Source organism: Sus scrofa, chromosome 15 (genome assembly GCF_054392235.1).
Source record: "Sus scrofa isolate SSC_HxYL_T2T_F1_AM1 chromosome 15, Sscrofa_HxYL_maternal_Yorkshire_Landrace_v2.0, whole genome shotgun sequence".
Classification (NCBI taxonomy): Eukaryota; Metazoa; Chordata; class Mammalia; order Artiodactyla; family Suidae; genus Sus; species Sus scrofa.
This window is the reverse complement of record NC_139397.1, coordinates 88,697,493-88,721,747: the sequence shown is the minus strand read 5'-3', so window position 1 is coordinate 88,721,747 and position 24,255 is coordinate 88,697,493. Positions and strand designations below refer to the sequence as shown.

Sequence of the window (24,255 nt, the reverse complement as noted above, 5' to 3'; positions counted from 1 at the left end):
TCTGACTGCGGGGGGATACTGAGGGACTGGGGTGGAAGCAGGTTACTGTAGGATGCTTAAGGCGATGATGGCGGCTGCATTTGTGCTGGAGCCCTGGAGGCACTGAGAAGTCAGTTTCTGTGCACTATTTAAGCACTTTGTTATTAACTCAGTCTTCAGAACAGCCCTGTTGGGCACTACCATTAACATCCACATTTTACAGATGTATAACCTCATGTACCAACAGGCTAAAGAACCTTGCCCAGGTTCACAGGGCCACACAGGAGGATTTGAACCCAGGCGCTCTGGCTGGAGAATTCAGGCTCTCACATGCTGTGCTACATTTCATGGACATAAGAGCCTGGAGATTTAGCAGAGATAATAAGGGAAATCTCTTTCCTTTTGTCCCAAATAGAGTGCTAATTAGCCATAATTTTGCATTAGTGTTATAGCAGTAACCACGAGACACTCACCCTCCTAGCATCTCCTTTTCTCCTTACTTATTAGAGCTTGGATTTTCTTTTGACACCCATGTCTCTGTCTTTCTTTGCAATCTCATGCTGCTTTCTGCAACAGTGCAATGTACAGGGTGTGTCTTTGAGTAAAACAATATTGTGATGTTATCATCTTGTCAGGTTACCTGGGTCTGCACTTTTGTCTGTCTCATAATTTCCTCCAGGGGAATATATCAGACTTGGTGTTCATTTGGCGTGCTTTTGCTTGAGAATAACTTGAATTAAGTAAATTAAGTCACCTCCGTCAGAACATCAGTGCTAGATGAGATTGTTGTGAAATACACTGGTATGTGGGGCAGAAAAGTGGATCTTTTCACTAATCACTCAGAATACAAACACAGGCTGTTAAACAGTCATTATCTCTCTGTTACTTTCCGAACTGTCAAGGTGTAGAGAATCCAAGGGTTACAAAGAGTTTATAGAGAAAGCAGTGTCTGGAGAATGCCCGACTCAGTTTGCCAGGGAAATGTCAGCTCTGCTGCCTTGTCTCTGATGGATTAGCCCCAGGACAATCTTATTGCCTTCTCTGTTTAAATTCAGGGAGGTACAGGGCATCAGTGTCTTTTTCCATGTGGTTCTTAATGATGTTATTACAGCTTCATAAAGTACAACACTTACCATACCTTAGACCAGATGTTATCCTAAAGAGCAAATAGAAACTTCTCAAGCCTACAGTGTGACACAGGGACAAAAAAATATCAAGAAACAGATGGTTCACACAAGAGGGCCACAGTCTCTCTGGGGCCTTGGTGAGTATTATGTCTTGTGTGGCCAAGAGACAGAAAGTGCACAGATCCCAAAAAGAGTGGACTGGGGAGGAGAGCAGGTTCAAGTTCAAGGAATAAAACAGAGTCTTGATCAGAAACTAGGGCAATGAGCTTTATTGGAAAAAGCCGGTTGGGATCAGAAATGCATTGAGGACCATGCTTAGTAAGCAGGGTTCAGGAGCCCCATATTTGGGGGGAAAACTAGAGGTCTTTTTTGGTCTTTTTTCCTTTTCGAGGGCCGCACCCGTGGCATATGGAGGTTCCCAGGCTAGGGGTCTAATCGGAGCTATAGCTGCCAAGCTTATGCCAGAGCCACAGCAACGCAGGATCCGAGCCGCATCTGCAACCTACACCATAGCTCATGGCAATACCGGATCCTTAACCCACTGGGCAAAGGCAAGGATCAAACCCACAACCTCAGGGTTCTTAGTCAGATTCATTAACCACTGAGCCACGACGGGAACTCCAAACTAGAGTATCTTAAAACACGAAGCTGTCAGCACTACTTGAGAAGCTCTAAGGTAACAACTAGCCCTAGCCAGCCCTTCCTCTCAGCTCACGTTCCAGGTAAGGAGCGTTTTTATTTTAGAAATCCAGGTGCACAGTCAGGAGAAGGGAGAAAACAGTGACACCCATCTTTTTAATGAGCATTGCTACTGGAAGAGAAATTAGCATCACCCTGAATTTTATGTGATGTCAGTTAAATGGAGGTATTTTATAGCACTTTACAACAAATTAGAATCAGCTAAATTGAAAATAAGCCTAGCAGCTGGGATAAGTAATCAGGTAAGTGGCCAGTTTTGCTATTTTTGCTTTTGAGCGGAAGACAGAATTTGAATTTCTAATGTCCCCAAGGTGTAGGAATCACACTTGGGGACCATGGTTGCTGGGGTGATTGTTTAAGATGCTGGTGGCTCAGTCTTGCCCTCCAGGCTACAACTTGTTTAGCCCTACTCCTTGGAAATTGGCGCTAGCACAGATGCATGTCCACCAAAGAGAGGGCTGTGAATTAGTGTAGGATGGAGCTCTGCTTTTGGCAGAATTAGAGAGCAGACTGGAAATAGATGACCCAGAACAAGGCAGTAAATCACCCCCATTAACTGAGACTCTCTAATGAAAGGGCTGAAATTCATATGAAGACTTTATGGCCACTCATGAAATCAGTCCAAGTCAGAGGAACTATTAGAACACTTTTATGCTTTAAGAAAATGGTGACTGTGTCCAGTTGCTGCAATTTGCATATAGTCAGAATGCCCTGACACAGCGAGTACTGGATTTTACTGGGCAGAATTTCACAGCAGAGCTTTTTCCTCCATGAGCCAGTGTTTCTTACATGGATTACTAGCTGAGTTTAGTGTCTGAGATAAGTTCAGAGAACTCTCAAGGAGACCCAAAGAAGCTTGGTGATGATAACTAGACTGAGGTTGGTAGCCCAGGATGCATACCTGGTATGTGTGAGAGTTTGCTTGTGGGGGCCAAAAAAAAAAAAAAAAAAAAACCAAGAGGGGTGAGAGATAACGCTGAGTGGGGGAGAGGGGTGTTAACAAAAATGACACTTTGCAGATCACTCAGAATGGAAGGATTAAGAGGGCAGTAGATGAAGATAAAATAGTGCTTGAAATTATGGTTTATAAAGAGAAAGAGGTCACAGTGAAGATACAATTTTCATTTTTTTCTCCTCCACAGATGGATTAAATGAAATAAACTAATCTGCCAAAAATCCATGTATTTAGGTAGTTTTTAGTCAACTTAGAGAAAAATAAAATTTGCACAGATTTTCTTTCTACTTGAAACACTTTTTTAAAATGGTTACTATTTTCTCTTCCTGTTTCTTCTTAAAATACGTAACTTTTCAGATGCCTAGTTAGTGAAGCAACAGGGGATTTTCCTCAAGAAAAATTAAAATGATAGAGACTTTCTCCCCTAATTTCTTCAGTAGTAACTTCGCTCTCCCTGACCAATAGCACTTGACTTTGAGTGCATTGTACTTTATAGACTTAGATGTGGAAAGAGCGGGGTGTTAAATTTCCATCTGCATCTCCTCTTGAGAATTCTGTTCATAAAGAGTACCCTATGCAGGAAAGGCTGACTTCTCTACAAGAGCATCAAATACATCATGGCACCACAGAGCGCAGGGCAGGTCTCTGAGCCTGGCTCATGCTAAAAACACAGCTTCACTATTGATTGAGCTCCAGACTGTCAGGCTATAGTGCTTCACCCCGTTCAGCTGACTGTGTGTTGCTCAAGGTGGTATTTCCCTGCTTTGACAGATCCTTCTGCTCTAAAAGCACTAAAACATATGCCTGAGTCGTGGAGGTGACTATCCACTGTATGTTGTTGCTTTGGTGAAAATGGATGCAGAAAATTGAGTGGGTTTATAGGGATAGGAGTTCAAATGCACTGACCTATTATTTCCAAAGAAACAGGTCTGTGCAAATACTTCCCCTCTCTGTTTTGTACCACCCTCTCCTGGCTAATAGGTTTCTTAGGCATGCGTGTTGAGAAAAACCAGGGAGCAGAAACACTGGGGGCTACTCTCATTTCTACTTCCCATTAGAAAGTAATTTCTCATTTTATTGTATAAAATGTGGGGTCAATTTATAGTGATTCAGATGTGCTGAAGATGTAGGTTGTTGTAGAAAATGTCTTTATGAGTACTTTGGTCATTTATATAGACTTTGTAATGTCTGTAAAAGAAATGATTTTGCAGGTTATTGCATCATTAGTCAGATTTTCTGAATCACTGATGTGGAAATCCAGTGTTACTAGAAATAATTTAGATGCTTTTTCTCCATGTTTGTGTTTTACAGTGGCTGCTAATTTACAGAAGATTGTAGATGATCCCAAAGCTTTAAAAACATTGACATTTAAGTTGGTAAGTGGAAAGTTATGGAAAGAAGGTAAATATTTTGCCATGCCGTTCCATCAAGGAGTAATAATATATTAACTTGTTTCCTAATGCTGTTTTGGGGGCCTTTGTGGGAGGGATCCATTTTTGCATTCATCATTTGCCTGGTCAACATTTGGGAACATTTCTGATGGTGATGGGAAATTTCATGAACATAGCTCATTCTTTTACCATCACATCTTTTAGTGTGGCCATTTGAAAATTCTTGAAGCCGGTACCATTTTGCTTCCAGTTTGTATGGCGACTTCACTGTAAAGACAAAATGAAACTGAGTTCCTAGCAACACTCTTAGTAAAGCTTTCCTGAAGCAACAGCCAAGTGGTTCTAACTTTTAAAAATTGAGGCCAATTGTTGTGGAAATGGTTTAAGTAATTGGAAGTGATTGTAGAACAGCTCACTGAAGGCTAGTGAACAAAGACAACATCTTAGCTCTACATTTCAAATTACAATAACAGAGTCCCATGGAGAGGAGGTATTGGAGTAGTTTTTCTGCATGAGTTGATTTTAAATTTAAGAACGAGGGTGGCCACAGAGGTATAGATACTGAGAGCATTCTGGGCTCCTCATGAAATCAGGAGACCTTGATCATGGCCAGAAATGGTGAGACTTCGACATAGTCAAAAGTGACTATTTTTCTGAAAGTTTTTGCAAACAATACATTAAGTGACTTACTTTTAAGCTATAAATTAATCCTATCAAGGGCCAGTCCGAATGCTGCAAGCAATTTAAGATCTTGATGACCAGTATTTTGCTGTGCACAACATATATTGATGATCTGTCTTTTTTTCTCGTGAAAATTTAATGGAAAATGTGCACAGCCAAAAAGTGCTAAATGATTAGTTACAGTAAATGTTAGCCTGGTGCTAATTAACTTTCTGAGTCTTGCTTCTCATCTCATTTCAGATGGCCAGGCTGAGTGATAAAAGAAAAACACAAAGATTTTCATAGAAAGAATTTATCTGAAGAAATTCATTTTGTTTTGATAATAAAAGGACATTTTAGTCAGACACAGAGTGATAAATTTAACAAATTGAAAAAATCATCTTCTAGCTTGGGACTCTTCTGTCACCTCTGTTATGTTTCTAATTCTCCTGCATCTTTGTAAACATGTTTTGTGTATATGTAAGATATATTGATGAGAAAATGGCACCCTGTGCCTGCACTTGAAGCCAAGATTAATGTGTTTCAATTCATTGTTTTACATTGCAAAAAAGAAGTTACAAAAACCAGAACACTTTCCTTATTTTGAATATATAAACTACGAGATAAGGGATTAAAACTTTCTGGTTTATTCCCCTTGTCTCTAAACTTGCTTAACCATAAAACTAGAGTAGCAATACTGCTAAAGGTTTTGTAAAAAACGCCCACTCTCCCGTTCCTAGATAAGCAGTAAGACTGGTGGGGAAACTCTCCCCATCTCCCCGTCTCATCACTTTCTAGCTCCCTGGAGTCCCCTCTCTTGAGTCTCTTCTCCCTTGGTAATTTACATAGACTTTGTAATGTCTGTAAAAGAAATGATTTTGCAGGTTATTGCATCATTAGTCAAATTGGAAAATCAGGAGACCTTGATCATGGCCAGAAATGGTGAGACTTCGACATAGTCAAAAGTGACCATTTTTCTGAAAGCTCCCTCCCTGGTCAGACTTCCTTTAAGTTCTGCTTTACCTTGCTTTATGCCACCCACTCCACCCCCACCCCGCCCTGCTCCATTCATTCTTCTTTCTCTAGTCCTGGCTCCTATTTTCACCTGGATGTGCTGTTCCCTCTTAGTAAAATATCCTTCTCTCCCAGCTGTTCCAGGCCAGCTGTGTCACACCAGCACCTCCACATGTTCCAATTTTCTGCTTACATTTCACTTCTCCAACAAACTTTTTCTGACATCCAGTCCTGGCCTCAGTGCTCCTCCTGTATTCTCTCCCCCAAAGGTTGTATTATATTGAAAGTGTGTAGAATCTGGAGTTCTCATCGTGGCGCAGCAGAAATGAATCCGACTAGGAACCATGAGGTTGTGGGTTTGTTCCCTGGCCTCGCTCAGTGGGTTAAGGATCTGGTGTTGCTGTGAGCTGTGGTGTAGGTCGAAGACGAGGCTCGGATCTGACATTGCTCTGGCTCTGGCGTAGGCCAGCAGCTGTAGCTCTGATTAGACCCCTAGCCTGGGAACCTCCATGTGCCATAGGTGCAGCCCTAAAAAAACAAAAAAACAAAAAAAAAGAAAGAAATTGGATGGAATCTTAATCATGTTTCTCATAAGTGTGGAGACTCCAGGTGGGCAGAGATTTCTGTCTTGGATCCCCTGCACATAGCAGGGACTCAGTCACGCACGTATGGGAATAACACGAAGCTCATTCAGGAAAACTTCTGCCATCGTTATTTATTTTTCCTTTACATTTGTTTGGATCCCTAGAAAATAATTAGGATTGTGATTTCTGCTTCATGCCCTCTTTTTACAGAGTCTTTTAAAATTCCTTGGCCTTGCCTGCAGAAACGAGAATCATTGCTGTTTCTTGTGGCCCCACCATTGCCACGGCAGTGCATAGGGGTTTTATTTTATTAACTTTGTCAGTTAATTTAGTCATCATGATCCGAGTAGATAGGGAAGCCACTGGGTCCATTTTATGTCTCGAGAGTCGGAGGCTCTGTGGGTTAACTTGCTCAGGAGCACACAGTGCAAGGGCTACGAATTCAGTTCTGTTCCAGCATCAGAGCTCTCAGCGCTCAACAGCTAGCTACTCAGTCTTAGAGGCAGGACCCTGCACTTTATGATTTTAGACTTTTCTCTTTGTGGACTCACCCTTTGGGATAACTGGATATGCTTACACTGGCTTAGACTAGATCTTCTTTTTTCCTTAAGCAGAGTGAGTAGTATTGATCTGTCTGGCTCAGGACCCCTGCAAGAGAAGCTGTACAAAAGTCTTTTCCCCCCTATAGCTTGAGAATGTAGTAATGTATGGCATTCCCAGTAAAGGTAAAGACGTTAAATAAAGCCAAACTCCGGAGTGACCTTCTATTTCTGTCACTTAACTCTCCATCCAGCCCTAGTTAGAACCTGGGGTTTGGTTGTCAGTTGCTAAACAGTTTGAGATCCACTTGACAAGAGCTCGTTGGAACTGCTTCTCGGCTTAATCTTCTGTAGGACACTAACATCCTGGTAAAACTACAGAAATCCAAATGCATTTGGCTTCATCAGTTTGGTTACTTTATTGAAGAATAAAAGATCAAAGTATTTCAGGAGCATTTTTCCTCCTATGCTGTTGCTCATAGTCCTTTTATCTCTCTGCTGTTTATCATTTTAATCTCAGTGCATTCTTTGCTTCTAAAGGAGAAAGTTGTCTAAAGAGGAGTTGTTAGTACTATGGTTCTTCATTTGACTCCCCAGTGGTTTTGCTTAAGGAACAGTGGGAACACTGTAAAAAATGACTAATGCCCAGGTCCTATTCCAAATGTCCTAATTGTTCTTAGTGCAGCCTGGGCTTTGGCAACTTTGAAAGCACCCCCTGGGGATTCCAGTGTTTAGCCCAGGCTGGGAAGCACTCTATATGTAGATAGCTCATTCTCTCCAGTCTCTTTCCTCTCCCAGCACCCATCACTCTGAGAAATACTTGGTTCAGGTTTGAGAAGGTAACTCTTTATCTTGTCTGTCTGCTTATATAAGTAACACAATGGCCTGAGCACCAAGGGTATTGGTTATTTAAAGAAGTATACCTACTTTTTTTTTTTTTTTTTCCTCTGCCCAGTGTGATCTTTAGCTTCATTTGACAGGTAATAAGTATGTTGGCTTGGCTGAGAGCAAGGAGATCAGAAACCTTGGCACTTTGAACAAAGTGGTTCAGGCATAGAGGGCATTTCAGCTCAAGCAGTATGTGCTTCAGGTTTAACATTTAAGTATGGTTTTATTGTTGTAAGTCTTCATAATTTTTTTTTCAGTTTTATTGGAGTATATTTGAGTTACAATGTTGTATTAGTTTCAGGTGTCCAGGAAAGTGAATCAGGTATACATATATCCATTCCTTTTTCCCCATATAGGTTATTACAGAATATTGAGTAGATTTTCCTGCACTATACAGAAGAAGGTCCTTGTTATTTATTTTATGTATAGTATTGTGTATATATTAATCCCATGCTCCTAATTTATCCCTCCTCTTTCTGGTTTCCCCTTTGGTAACCATAAGTTTGATTTCAAAATGTTTCAGTTTTATAAGTAAGTTCTTTTGTGTCATTTTTATTAGATTCCACACATAAGTGATATCATGATATTTGCCTTTCTCTGACTTACATCCCTTAGTAGGATAATCTCTAGGTCCAACCATGTTGCTGTAAATGGCATCATTTCATTCTTTTTTATGAATGAGTAGTATTCCATTGTATATATGTACCATCTTTATCTGTTCCTCTGTTGATAGATATTTAGGTTACTTCCATGTCCTGGCTGTTGTAAATAGTGCTGCAGTAAACTGGGGTACATATGTCTTTTCAGACTTTGCTTTTTCCAGATAAATGCCCAGGAGTGGGACAGCTGGATCATATAGTATTTCTTATTTAGTTTTTTAAGCAACCTCCATACGGTTCTCCACAGTGACTGCTCTAATTTATATTCCCACCAATAATGTAAGAGAGTTCCACTGGAGTTCCCGTCGTGGCACAGTGGTTAATGAATCCGACTAGGAACCATGAAGTTGTGGGTTCGATGCCTGGCCTTGCTCAGTGGGTTAAGGATCCGGCGTTGCCATGAGCTGTGGTGTAGGTCACAGATGTGGCTTGGATCCCACGTTGCTATGGCTCTGGTGTAGGCTGGCAGCTACAGCTCTGATTAGACCCCTAGCCTGGGAACTTCCATATGCCGCCAGAAGCGGTCCTAGGAAAAGACAAAAAAAAAAAAAAGAGGGTTTCCTTTTCTCCACACCCTCCACAGCATTTATTTATAGACATTTTGATGATGGTGTGAGCTGGTACTCATAGTAGTTTTGATTTGCATTTCTCTAATAATTAGTGATGTTGAGCATCTTTTTGGCCATCTGTCTTCTTTGGAGAAATATCTATTTAGCTCTTGTGACCATTTATACATATGCCATTATATATATGTCATTATATATATGCCATGTATTTATGGCTGCATGAGCTGTTTGTATATTTTAGAGGTTAATCCCTTGTTGGTCCCTTCATTTGCAAAGATTTTCTTCCATTCTGTGGGTTGTCTTTTCATTTTGTTTATGGTTTCTTTTGCGTGCAAAGCCTCTTAAATTTAATTAGGCCCCATTTGTTTGTTTTTATTTTTGTTACTCTAGGAAGTGGATCAAAAAAGATATTGTTGCAATTTATGTCAGAATGTTCTGCCTATGTTTTCCTCTAAAACTTACATAGAATCTGGCCTTACATTTAATTCTTTAATCCATTTTGAGTTTATTTTTGCCCATGATGTTAGAGAATGTTGTGATTTCATTTTACATGTAGCTGTCCAATTTTCCCAGCACCACCTATTGAAGAGACCTTTTCTCCATTCTCTATATATTCTTGCCTCCTTTGTCAATGATTAGTTGCCCATGTCATAAATGTTCCTCATTTTTTAATTTGCTGCCTCATAGTTTTGTAAAGTAGGTAAGTCTTGCTGCTTTCAATGTGGAATTTTTGAAGTTGCTTTAGTGAAAATATAAAATATTTTATTTGTCTTTGAAGATAAAATACCAATTGCAAGTACAGTTTCCCCTTGAAACATGGACTTGAACTGCAGGGATCCAGTGAGATGTGTATTTTTTTTTTTCAATAAACCCCTCTGACATTGCAGTAACTATCCTGGTTAGTTGAATCCCAGGATACAGAAGAACCAGTTTTAGGGAAGGCCAAATAGAAGTTATATGAGGATTTTGACTGCTTGGGGAGTTGGCATTCCCAACCCCTGCATCGTTCAAGGGTCATCTCTACATGTAATTAACATCCAAGTGATACACATTACTCAAGCAGTATGGATTTTAGTTACTGAAAGTTTAATAACTGCATTGCAGACAGCAATTTTATAAGCATTTTGGTAATTAATGATTAAAGAACCTTATTTTTAGAGACCTTCAGCTTAGGTGAATTTGGGGGCTAATGGCTACAGTGACATTTCCCAAAGTACAGGTAAAACCAGGATTGAAATGATAAAAAACTATTGGAGTATTGACTTTCTACCCCTCCTGAAAGTGTCAGTTCAAAAGGTCCCTGTAATAGCTCTGTCTCCTGTTCAGTCTGAAATAATGATTCTGTGAGTGTGGTCCCCAGATGGATAGTGTCAGCTTCACCTGGAAATTGGAAACTTGATAAAAATGTGTGTTCCAGGGCCCCACTCCAGGCCTCAGGAATCAAAATCTCAGGGGAATGGAGCACAGGAAAATGTGACTTTCTCCAGGTGATTCTGATGCTGAAGTTTGGGAACCACTGCTCCAAAGGAAACAGGTTCACACTTTGGGGAGCACCAGGGTAAAACAGAGGTTCTCAAATTCTGCTGAACCTTTGAATCACCTGGGGAGTTCAGAAAATCCCAGGACACAGCCCAGACCAATGCAAACACAATCTCTGGAGTGGGCATGGCAGGGGTGTGTCTTTGAGCTCTTCAGGTGGTTCCAAAGGGTACCCAGGCTGGCGGTGGAAGGTCGCCAGACAAGCACATCTTCAGCTCCTCCATGGGATGCAGGCCCCACCCGCTGGTCTGGCAGGAGGGATGCAGTGGTGGGGGTTTTCAGGAATTAGAGCACGGACACTAGAGTGTGAGCAGTGAGGCTGCGGTATCACGCTAAGTTCCTGCTTGCGTGTTCATTTTCCTTTGAAGCAGAGATTAGCAAAATGTGAGTCTCGAACTTCTGGGGTTCCTCGAGACCCTTTTAAGGGATCCCAAATGTTAGAACATTTTGTAATAATACTAAAACGTTACTTGGCCTTTTCTATCGTGTTGACATTAGTGTAAAAGCCATTGTGGTTAAAACTACTCCTGTTGGCACAAATTAGGGCAGGAACATCAAACCGTACTAGTAGCCCATTGTCTTCAGGGCTCTCATTCTATCACTCAGTAAAGAACATTTAAAACATAAGTGACACTGGCTTAAATCCCCACCTGAGAACACATCCTTTTAATATTCTGCATAATGAGACAGATGGGAAGCATTCTTTCAGTCCTGAAGCACCACAGTCAATCTCCAGGAAAAGCCTTAGTGAGATGGTTCGAATTGTGAGCCCAACTAGCCATTGTTTTTCATGGAATGCCACTTTGGGAAGAACAACTGACAAACACTAGCTATTCGGACTAGGAATTTGGCAGACCTTTTTTTCATACTGAACCAACTAAACCTAACACCTCAAGGAAAACAACTGACAATATTGTCAATAAGGAAGCTCTGCTTTCAAGCAAAAATAGGATTTTAGAAAACGTGTATCTGCCACTGTAAGCCTGACAGACAACTACCCCCCAACCCCCTAGTACCTAAAGGCTTTTCTGATGTTGGTGATGGGTAATAGTCATCAACAGTTGGGACGTTCACATAGCTCAGTGATGCTAAAAAAAGATCCATTCAGGAGTTCCCGTTGTGGCTCAGTGGTTAGCGAATCCGACTAGGAACCATGAGGTTGCGGGTTTGATCCCTGGCCTTGCTCGGTGGGTTAAGGATCCGGCATTGCTGTGAGCTGTGGTGTAGGTTGCAGATTCGGCTTGGATCCCACATTGCTGTGGCTCTGGCATAGGCCAGCGGCTACAGCTCCGATTTCCTAATCTGGGAACCTCCATATGCCATGGGTGTGGCCCTAAAGACAAAAAAAAAAAAGAATAAAAAATCCATTCAAAGTGCAGAATAGACCAATGGATTTTAATATAACAGTCATAAAAAGTTGATTTCACATCCAACATTGCAGCTAAGCTTTAAGAAAATACTACTTGGCAAGTTTTGGTATAGTAACAAATGATGTCCACAATTATCTGAACGGGCTACTAAAATACCCATCCCTTTTCCAGCTGCATACTTGTGAGAGCCTTGTTCTTCTTTATATACTTAGAGAAAAAACAGAGCAATAGCGCGAAAATAGTTGCAGGCGTGACGATCCAACCATCTCCTATTATAATAGCAAAACATTAAATAGCCTGGCAAAAACTGGAAAGCGATGCCACTTCTCAGATTTTTGCTTCGGGAAACCATGGTTGTCTTTCATGAAGATTTTGTTAGCGTGCCATGGAGTTGTTTTTGTCATGTTTAAGGAATTAGTACTTTAGAAATATTTTCTAAGACAGTATACTATAACCTACATAAACATTTTATGTTTCTAAATATGTTCAGTACTTTACTATAGGTAGATTTTTCTTTTAAATTTCTGAGTCAGTACAATAAATATAACCCACATAGGCATAAGTGTATGGCATTCTTGATAAAGTCTGAAAACTGGTGCTTTAAAGAGTCTCTGTTCCCTTTTCTCTCAATTTTAGCAACCTTTGCATGTTGCCCTCATTAGCATTTCGGTGGCCACAAGGAGAACAAGGACTCAGCCTTAAGAGAGAGCTAGTGAGATAGTCACGGGAGGGAGGGCTGAGTGCCTTGAAGCAAAGCCAAACCTCCTGGCCTGGTGCCTCTTTGCCAAGAAGCAGAACACAGGATGGGATGGGGACTCTTATGTCAGGTACTCACATAATCACTGGCTTGACGGCCCCTTCTCATTATCAGTTCTCATGCCCATCACTCTTCACTAGAAGGATTTAAGGTTTTAGTTCTAGTCCTTTTAACCTCCCACTATTCACATTCCCTAATTTCTGATGTCGCTTGCAGATACACTGATGGGCTTCACACTTGCTAGTCTGACCTTTTTGTCTGCAGCGGCGGCAGCTTGACCTGAGATGTTTGTCAGTTGTCTACACAGTTTATCTCTGCCCCTGTCAATGGGCTGAGTAAATGACATTGTTGGGGACATCTCCAAGGAGGAAAGGTTTAAGAAGATAGATCAAGAAATGGTAGCAGGAGAAAATTGGTAGGGTGGTAAATATAAGCAGCCTGGGCACAACAAACACCTACCAGAAAACCTCTTAGCTAAAATGCCATCTTAAGCCAACACTGCTTTGTTAACAGTGAAAAGGAAAGGAGCGTTTCTGATCTTTCTTCCCCTGGAAGTGCAAACAATGAAAACTGTACTTCAGTGAACGTCTTATCTGTCAAGTGAAACTAGAGACATCATTAGACAAGCTTCAAGTAAATTATTTCACTGTTAATATTCCTACTCCTTAGGCTGTGGATTTTCTTATATAAGCATAACTGCTCACACTGCATGTTATTTTAAGGATAATTATTTTAAAATATTCAAGTTATATGTTCTAATTAGCTGCTTATTTTAAGGGAAAATGCTGGGGTTGGCAAAGGGCTGGGTGGATGTACTGTTTCTCTGGAGCAGGGCTTAAGCAGATTCACTGTAATGATTGGAAGGGGCTTTTTACCACGGGAAACTGTTTTGACAATAATTTATAGCAGAACTTGGGCCAAGAAAAGGTTTGTAAGCCCTTTGGTAATTAATTGCTGATTCCCAGGCATTCAACATTTTTTCACCCCATTTGTGGTACTTACGTAACTCTGGTTCTGATTGATGCTTCATGGGGTGAAGAGGCAGCTTGGAATGGTGATCTGTGTGCATGTGTAGGAGAGGGAGGTCAAAAAGGAGAATCCATTGTGAATTAGGACCAGTGCGAGGTTTGATGGGCAATGGCTTATTTCCAGTTTCTTTGGGTTTTGACATGATAATGGATTTGGCACAAGATAAGTTAGGCCGATTTTAGGCAGTACATAGGTCTTAGATTATTACTAATTCTGTTAGGGGAAAAAAATGTTCTAGCAAGTTCCCTATAAAAACAAAACTACTCACCAGTATTGCAACAGGAGTTGTCCATCATGACCCGTTCCACTACTTAATGACCACTTTTTTTTTCCTGGCCATTTGACAGAGGAGATGATTTTGGTGAAAAACAAACTACCCTTGAGGGACCTGTTAGGGCTCTTTTGCTCATTTGCAGAATACTCTTTTTAAAAAGGCACTCCCGAGTTATTGAGGATGTTCATGTCCCTTCCCGGCCGTCCTGGGTTCATCAGCAGCAGCAGTGGTGGCATTTTCACTAGTAACCAGTCCCTTACCCTGTCTGCCATACTTTGTGGCACAGTGACCAGGTTTCTCAGATCATTCAGACCCCAGAGTCACTGAAGAGAGCCAGTGATCCTTAGAAGGCCTCCTGGAAGAGATGGGACGCCTGGGCTTGGGTCTGCCTTCCTGTGAAAACAGGTCTGTAAAAAACCAGTAACAAGGGACCGACTGGCATTGAGGGTTTTTCTTTTTCCCTTTCCAGGCTTCTGGCTGTGATGGGTCGGAGATCCCTGATGAAGTGAAGCTGATTGGGTTTGCTCAGTTGAGTGTCAGCTGATGTCTGTCCCTTGATGTCGCCCTGATCTGTCACTCCTCCTCTTGCCACGCCCCCCCAACCCTCCTCCCTCCCTCTGTCCACTTCCTCCCATCCCCCAGCAAAATCAACAGGATTGTGAAGAGGCCGGTTTCAACATAAGGGGATAAAAAAAAAGAATTTTTTTTTAAACTTAAACAACACTGAGTTCTGCTTTATTCTTTAGCAACCCACAGTATGAGAACAAGCAATTGCCACAGCTGCACGACTGTTGCTCATTTTTCCAAAAGCTATTTAATATTCTCAGCAATCAATTTGGATATCCCTTAAGAGAAAAGAATCTGAAACACACTCAGGTGGTCCTATTTATTGGCAACAAAAGGAATTTTTTCTATTGGAAGCCTGTTTCTTCTCTCATTATTGTTCTTTCTGTTCTAATACTTTAATTGTACATCTGACAATACTGCCTCTTATGTTGTATTTAGAAATTAATATACTTATAAAATTAAGATTTATTAGCCAAACTTGAATTCTAGTTTTAAAACTGACTGTGAATTTTATTTTTCATATATTTATGCATTACATACATTAGCTATAAGGAAAAAAAGTTTTTGATTATATGCTTCTTGCAGTTACTCTCTTGTTATTTAAACAAAAAAGTTTCAGGTCTATCTTTGGAGTATTTATAACTTCTGATTTTTGAAATGACTGAATTAGGAACTAGAATGCTTACTCTTTCGGTTTACCTAAAAACCAGTCCACAATCTGATTGTCTCTTGGGAAAGGGAGGTGCCTTGCAAAAAACACTTTCATATTAAGAATGTGCCTGAGGCTGCTTTACTCTGGAATAGTCTCAGATCTAAAATCTCCTTTACATAACGTGGCATATGTAAGTTTTGCTTCACCAGAACTGTTTAGAATGCTATTTCAAATGTTGCCATTCTCTTAGATTTGCTAATTATGTACCCACCTCTGATTTGACTCCTCCTGAAATGATAGGATCTGTCGTTCCAAAGGTGATAAACTTGAAATTACCGGAATCCGTGTTTTACTTGAAATTCTGCAGAATACCCAGATGGAGTGAAAAATAATAGAAAGGGTTTTGTGCAATGACTAAAAAGGTAAAACACTGTTAAGTTTCAAGAATAAATACTTTCAACCCAAATACTTTCAACCTCTGCTTGACTATATATTATGGAATAGTAACCTTTTAGGATTTTCAAAATTGGCATCTAAAACTTTCAAGGGAGGTGGCTCCCAGATGGTACCATTTGCTCTTTCCTAGCTAACCCTAGATATGGCAGCTCTTTAATGTACTTCAAAAAGCAGATATATATTACTAAGGAAAAAAATTATTTATAATTGCCTTGTCATAATTGTTAAGGTGTTCTAGAGCCATTTGCATACAATTTAATGTAATTTCATTCCATTCTATTGTTTACACACCGATTACTCGAAGATGACTGCAAAGGTAAAAGGAAAATAAAAGTGTATTATTGCACAAAAGCGATAGTGTCCCATTGTTTCATTCTTCCTCTAGATAGTATCTGCATTGCTGCAGTGATATTTAGCGCTTTCATAAAATACCTAGTAAAAGTGAGCTGGCGAAAAGTGCCCCAGAGGAAGACGAAGGCATCCATCCAGTCTCAGAGAATCTGGTTTGACAATTAGCTTAAGGAGAGAATGAAAGACAAATATTCACACTCCATGGAGACAGACTGTCTTTAAATTAAAACCACAGGGCTGCAGGGGACAAGAGAAAAGAATTCCTTCCAACCGCTTCAGCTTAGTGCTGTGGGTGCTGAGGCTGCAGTGACTACGGCACCTGTCCAGAGCACCTCCCAGAGCTACCTGCAGAGCTGGCCACCTAGAGCCCCAGCTTCGTGTCAGCCGCAGCATGTTCCTAACACTCTTCTGCACCACTCATGGACAAAACAGCCTAAGAGGAGACCCTCAACTTCAACTCAGCGTAAAATGTACGTGAAGAACTACAGAACTCTTATCTTGCAGTATAGTAATAGCTCTATTTCCCTTATGCCCATATTCCCATATCTTTCCTGGTGGCATCTGAGGGAGCTTACATTTATATACTGGGATAAAGATTTTCAAATACATGAAGAAATTGGGGTTGAGTCAGTAAGAATTGGCTAATGAGATGAATACAAGGGTAAAGTCAGGATGCAGAAGTTAAGGATGAGGCCCTGCAAAATTGCTAGAGCTGGACATGGATTGGGGTTAGGGCTTCCACCCCATCAGCAGTGAAGAATAACATATTTTTTCCTCTCAAATTAATTAAGAGAAACATGATTTTTCCTAGTACTGGTGCCTGAGATGAAATTCTCCTAGGAAGTTTGAGTTATGTATTCAGAAAAATCTCAAAACATTTGATACATTTATAGCAAGTTTTGAACATTTATCCTTTCTAGTACTTTCCTTGGGAGCCCAGAGGCAGGGTCTCTGATCAGAAAGGCTGGTTAGCAAGGAGCTAAGAGCATGATTAAAGGTGTTACTCTCACTTATGGTCTGGAAAGACATAACAAAGGTAAAGTTGAGGGGAATGTGTGGGCTACATTTCCTTTAGGCAATCCTCTGTGACTGTTTCTCTTAAACTTTTGATTAAACATGACACATTGTGCTTCTGTTCACTGGCAGAGACCTAAACTTTGCTAAATACAGATATCTGGTAGACACTTTATAAGCTTTGACAAAATGGAGGGTTTACACCTCTTCCTAAAACCAAAGCACACCTCATACCTAAATATATACAAAACTGTCCTGCATCCCGTGTGCCTATGTTGTGGTCAGCTTGCAAAGATGTAAAATAGAAGGAAGCTACCATTATCTCATTGTATTGTTCTTATAGGAACAAAATGGTTTTCTGTATATAAGGCAACTTTCGGAGACACCTATAAATCATGTGTGATGAAAATTTCTTTTTCCAAAAAAATACCCCTGTAGAGTTCCCTATGTATGTATCTTATATGCTGGTAAATATAGATCTTCCTGTCACTTCTTCATCATGTCTGAATAGGATGAAGTAGTAGTCTTTAGGGTAAGAACCAAGAATTCCCTCAAAAAATAAATCTAGTCCTGTTTACAATGATCCCTGCATGGGAAGATTTTGTATCAGGATTTTCTCTCACTCCCCTCAGTTAGTGCACCTATAGTCTATTTAGTGTTAAGCAATATACCTTGCTGGTGACCCTTCCAAGTTAAAAATGGTAAGCAGAATCTACAGTTAAAATCATTAAATTACAGAGATGGTGAATATGAGCCAATTAATAACTTTGGAGGACTTTTGCCAAAAATTATGATTTGCATTTGATAGTAACTGATCTTAGGTCTTTGGTCTTAGAGGTAGATTTGATAACAGAACCTGTTGCTTAGTAGGCCCACTGAGTTTGTAATACTAAAATCATATAATGGGTTTAAATTAAAATGTTTATCCATCCCTATAGCAGAGAGCATGCTTCTCTCTCATCTAGAAACAGCTTTATTCAGTTATGATACAATTAAAGGAACTCAAATTTACTCCTGTTTTTCTGCTGCATACAATTATTGTCCAATCTTAGCTCAATTCAGACTCTCACCAGGATATTATGGGGCAGGTTGGGTTTCAGTATACGTGGTGTGTCAGAGTGAGTAGAACAAGAATATTCCCCTCAGGGCCAGAATATCCCAACCTAGAACTATATAATGCTTTCCAGGATTCTGAGTTTTAAGAGGTCTATTGATAGGCTGAATAGCCATATGCAAATGGTTTTCAAGTGACAATTTCCATTGTATAGTGGCAGAAACTAAAATTTCAAGTAATAAGTTTTGAAAATAGGAGTGTTTCCATTAAGCTAATTCAGTATTTCCTAGAGTTTGCTGCTTCAGATGTTCACTACTAAGAATGACTAAAATGTTGACTGCATATAAAGACTAAAGGGCACATACCTAAAATATGATGAATTGACTGACTCCTTCAGGAGTCCTAGATAGAACATCACAAAACACCACACAAGAGGAGCTGGCACTCCACTGGGCTAGACAAGCAATAAAAATTAGTCAAAAGTACCTGTTTCCAGAATGTTCCAGTTAATGCTTAATGCTCCTTTGCCACAGAGAAAAAGCATGGTCCAATAACAGTGATACATCTTTACCTGTCTTCTCATGCCTTGCTCAACAAGCCTTGTCAGGACTAATTTGGGGACCTGAGAACCAAAGAAAAAATTATACAATTGTCATATCAGCTACTATACATATTATGCCAAACCAATGGAGATAACATAATGCTTCTCCTATGTGAATTGTAGTCTACAAAACAAGCATCATTAGCTGAATAGGTTTATTGAACCTGTATAATTTAACTCATATTTCCAAGGGCAAGGAATATTATTAAAAATTACAATCTTATGCTATCATTTGAATTTGCTACAGAATGAAGAAAAATCAGTAATAGTATAATAATTCCTGTAGTGTCATGTAGAATACTGGCTTGAGAAACCAAGATTTGTTATTTATCACAGAGGAAACTGGCTTATTGTTTAGGTAGAATGTTCAGTAAACTAATGAGTCTTCAATCTTGAGAAGTAGTAATGCCTTTTTAAAAACTGTTGTGAACAATATTCTGGTCCAACCTCCACCCAGATGAACCAACCATTCAGTATTGAACAATTTTGGCAGCAGCCCTTAGCTGAAAACTTCCTGAATCTGAAGAGGGAACATGTATCCAGTACAGGAAGCATGGAAAGTCCCAAACAAGATGAACCCAAAGTGATCCACACCCAGACATCATAATTAAAATGGCAAAAGTTAAAGAGAATTCTAAAGCGGAAAACAGTCACATCTAAGGGAAACTCCATGAGGCTATGAGCTGATTTTTCAGCAGAAACATTGCAGGCTAGAAGGGAATGGCATAATATGTTTAAGATGTGGAAAGGGGAAAACTAACAACTTAGGATAATTGACTCAGCAAGTTTATGCAGAATCAAAGGAGAGATTAAAGAACTTTTCAGACAAGCAAAAACTAAGAGTTCATCAGTACTAAACCAGCACTAAAAGAAATATTAAAAGAGTCTTCTCCAAGTAGAAAAGGTTACAACAAGAAGTTAGAATCTATCACAAAGTAAAAAATCCTATTAAGTAATGGCAAATACATACTAAAGGCTGTGGATCAACAACTTTATAAGCAAACACAAAAATTAAAAGATTGAAAAAATCATGAAATCAATTACTACTACAAAAGGGAAAATATAAAGATATAAAATATGACATCAAAAACACAAAACGTGGGGGAGGAGAATAAAAAACAGATCCTTTAGAATGTGTTTGAGCTTTAGAGACTACCAGTTTTAAACAAGTAAATGTAGTTATAAGTCAACATATATGAACCCTATGATAATTATAAATAAAAAACCTACAATAGGTACACAAAACCAAGAGAGAAAAGGAACACGAACATACCATTTAAAAAAATCATCAAACCACAAGGGAAGAAACTAAAGAAAAAACAGAGAACTATTAAAAAAAAAAAACCATAAAACAACTAATGAAATGGCAATACGTACACACCTATCAATAATCATTTTAAATGTCAATGGGCTAAATGCACCAATTAAAAGACATAGGTTGGCTGATTGGTTAAAAGAAAAAAATCCATGTACATACTGCTCAAGAGATTCATTTCGGAGCTGAAGACAAAAAAGACTGAAAGTGAGGAGATAAAAAAATAAATTTCATGCAAATGGAAATGACAAGAAAATGTGGTAGCAACACTCATATCAGACAAAATAGATATTGAAAATATTCTATAACGAGACAAAGAAGGGTGTTAAATAATAATCAAGGGATAAATACAAGAGGGGGATAGAACATTTGTCAACATATATACACCTATTATAGGAGAACCTAAATACACAAAATATTAACAGATATAAAGGGAGAAATTGACAACAATACAATAATTGTAGAGAACTTTAATACCCCACTTACATTAATGGATAGATCAAACAGAAAAGCAACAAGGAAATAGTTTTAAATGATACATTAAACCAACTGGATTTTATAGGACATTATATTCCCAGCAACAGAATACATTCTTTCCCAGTGTATATGAAATGTTCTTTATGATATACCACATCCTAGACTAAAAAAACAGTTTCAAGAAATTTAAGAGGATAGAAATTCTGTCAAGCATTTTTTCCCTGACCTCAATGGTATGAAACTAGAAATCAATTACAGGAAGAAAAATAGGAAAAACCCAAACACATCAAGACTAAATTAACATGCTACTAAAAAACGGATGGGTCAATGAAGAAATCAAAGAGGAAATCAGAAAATATCTCAAGACAAGTGAAAATAAAGACATAACTTTCCAAAATCTATGGGATGCAGTAAAAGTTCTAAGAGGGAACTTTATAGTGATGCAGGCCTACCTCAAGAAACCAGAAAAATTACAAATAAATTACCTAACATAACATCTAAACTAATTAGTAAAAGAACAAACAAAGCCCAAAGTCATCAGAAAGGAGGAAATAATTTCAGAAAGAAATTAAATAATATAGAGCCAAAAAATAGGAAAGATCAGTGAAATCAAGACATGTTTATTGTTGTTTTGTTTGTTTCTTGGGGTTTTACTATTTTTGTTTGTTTGTTTTTTGCCATCCCATGGCATATGGTGTTCCCGGGCTAGGGATCAAATCTTGAGCAATATTCACAATAGCAAAGACATGGGAACAACGAGAGTTCCTCAAGAGATGAATGGACCAAAAAATGTGGCATATATACTATCAAATACTAGTAGACAAAAAAAGAGGGAAATCCTGCCATCTATAACAATACAGATGGATTTTGAGGGCACCGTAACAAGTGAAGTCAAATAGAGAAAGGCAAATACCAATACTGTATAGTCTCGCCTATATGTGAAATCTAAAAAAAAAAAAAAAAAAATCAAAAACAAAAAAAAATGAAACTGAAGCCATTGATACAGAGAATAGATTGATTGCTAGAGACAGTGGATAAAATGGGTGAAATTGGTCAAAAGCTACAAATTTACAATTATAAATTAGCCATGGGGACATAATGTACAGTGTGGTGAGTATAGTTAATACTGTATTACATACAGTTGCTAAGAGAATTTTTTTTAACTAGTCATCTTTTATTGGGTGTTAATTTTCCATTAGAATATGAAAGGACTCAGGTGCCAGGCAAGGGTCACGGTCAGGAGTACAGAGTGTGCCTTCTTCAGTTTAAGAGGCTGCTCATAGTTAAGTTCCTTACAAGAAGGGTAGTACCTGAAATGCATGTAAGCTGCCAACACCATAGAAAGGCCAGCAGTATTCCTTTTCTTCATATTGACATACTTGTAATTCTGGTAGTAACTTCTTTGAAACACTCCTGCAATGACTTTAAGGGTAAGATATTACATTAGTATCCAGCTTGGCAGCTCCCCTAATTTGACATGAAGGAGCTTCTTCTCCTTCAGCAGTATGATGGACACCATCCTTGAGTCCTGGCTGTCCACTGCAATATTGAACTCTTCACTGTTGAGCAAGGTTTGAGGTATGACTAAAGGCCTGCCCACATTATTCATCTTCATAGGGTTTCTCATCACTATGAATTCTCTGATTCAGAAAGAGATGAATAGTTTGTAGGTATAAATGTTTTTCTATCACTGATTACTTGAATTCAAATCTGTACTCCAACTTCTTATTTCTTCCTTCAAAACCATCCTGAATTCCCTTCCTTGCTCCAATAATATAATTACAGCTGGTGAGAAATGGAATGGGCCCTTGAGACAAGTTACTATAGTTCCTAGAGTTCTCCATCATTACATATGGGTACCAGTTTTCTGAACATGTTGAAAAACCCCACCCATACTGACAGGACTCTATGGACACATTTCTGAATGTTATGGATCCATGGGCCATGGTTTCATACCTGCCAAGAGCTGATTAGTCCTCAGGGATTCCTTTATCAGAAAAACACAGAGTCCAGAAAACCCATACTACCCTTTGCGGGCTCCAGCCATGTCTTCACAGTCATTTTCACAGCAACCCATGCTTGTTTCTTCCTTGGACAGGTCACTCATGTGTAGCACACAAGAAAGAACATACAAGGCCCAAGGTGCAAGTCACCTCATTGATTGGAGGATGTGAGATCCAGAGTGGTCATGAAATTGAATTTTTAATTTAAAAAAATTCCTAGCAAACAAAACTCCAGTACCAGACAACTTCACAGTGGAATTATACCGAACACTAAAAAAAAAAAAAAAAAAAAAAAAAAAGGATTAATACCAATTTCCTCTCAAACTCTTCTAAAAAATGGAAGAGAGAGAAACACTTCCAAATACATTTTATGATGCCAGAATTACCCTGATAAAACCAGACAAGGATGCCACCAAAAAAGAAAATTATAGGTTAATATCCCTGATAAGCATAGATGCAAAAGTCCTCAAAGAAATAGTAAGCCAACTGAATTCAACAACACATGAAAAGTCTCATATGCCATTGTAAAGCTGTATTTATCCCAAGGATACAAGGAAAATGCAACATCTGTAAATCAGTCAATATGACATACCATATTAAAAAAGGGTTAAAATTATATGATCATTTCCATTGATGCAGAAAAAGCATTTGACAAAGTTCAACATCCATTTATGATAAAAACTTTTGATAAGATGAATGTAGTGGGAAGGTAACAACACAGTAAAGGCCATAAAAGACAAGCACACAAGTAACATAATACTCCACAGTGAAAAGCTGAAAGATTTTCTCTAAGATTAGGAACAAGACAAGGATGTCTACTCGTGCCACTTTTATTCAACATAATATTGCAAGTCCTAGCAATAGATATTAGACAAGGGAACGAAAAGCATATGAATTGCAATGGAAGAAGTAAAACCATCACTATTTGCACATGATATGATACTTTATACATAAAATCCTAAAGTCTCCACAAAAAAACTATTAGAACTCGTAAATGAATTAAGTAAAGTTGCAGGATACAAGACTGACATACAGAAATCTGTTGTCTATACACTTACAATGAAATATCAGAAAGAGAAAGCAGGAAAACAGTCCAGTTTAAAATCACATGAAAAAGAATAAGATGTCTAAGAATAACCAAGGAAGTGAAAGGCCTATGCTCTGAAAACTATAAACATTGGTGACAGAAATTGAAGATGATACAAAGAAATTGAAAGATATCCTGTGTTCACTGACTGGAAGAATTAATATTGTTAAAATAGTCATACTACCCAAAGCAATCTACAGATAGAATACAATCTTTATCAAAATATCCAGGATATTTTTCAGAGATCAAGAACAAACCATCCTAAAATTTTATATGGAACCTCAAAAGACCCCAAATATCCAAAGAAACATGAGGAAAAAGAGTAAAACTGGAGGTATCACACTCCTTAATTTCAGACTACACTGTAAAGCTAAATTAATTGAAACAGTATGATATTGGCACAAAAACAGATACATAGATCAAGGGGACAGAATGGAGAGCTCAGAAATAAACCCATACATTTATGGTCAATTAATCTACAACAAAGGAGGCAAGAATTTACAACAGGGAAAAGAGTCTCTTCAATAAGTGGTACTGGGAAAATTGGACAGCTACATGTAGAAGAATAAAATTTTCTTATACAAAAATAAACTCAAAATGGATTAAAGACTTAAATGTAAGACCAGATACCATAAAACTCCTAAAAGA

The 24,255-nt window shown here is 38.8% G+C and overlaps 1 protein-coding gene and 1 long non-coding RNA gene across 9 annotated transcripts in view; one reads left to right on the top strand and one right to left on the bottom strand.

Annotated features, from left to right (window-relative positions):
* Window positions 1-16,056, top strand: part of STK39 (serine/threonine kinase 39) — a 310,330-nt gene extending 294,274 nt beyond the window's left edge. The window contains exons 17-18 of the mRNA XM_003133454.7: window positions 4,072-4,136; window positions 14,500-16,056. Coding sequence (XP_003133502.3) covers window positions 4,072-4,136; window positions 14,500-14,574 — 140 coding nt within the window. The 3' untranslated portion in view covers window positions 14,575-16,056. The remainder of the gene's footprint in view (window positions 1-4,071; window positions 4,137-14,499) is intronic.
* LOC102157921 (uncharacterized) overlaps window positions 14,166-24,255 on the bottom strand; it is a 103,340-nt gene continuing 93,250 nt past the window's right edge. For 4 of the 8 annotated variants that reach the window (XR_014829502.1, XR_014829500.1, XR_014829498.1 and 1 more), the window contains 3 exons: window positions 22,474-22,790; window positions 21,828-21,939; window positions 18,158-18,746 (listed from right to left, as the gene is read on the bottom strand). This is a non-coding gene — a long non-coding RNA (uncharacterized LOC102157921). Of the gene's footprint in view, window positions 18,747-21,827; window positions 21,940-22,473; window positions 22,791-24,255 lie in introns of all 8 variants that reach the window. The other 4 variants (XR_014829497.1, XR_014829496.1, XR_014829503.1 and 1 more) reach the window with 4 other exon arrangements.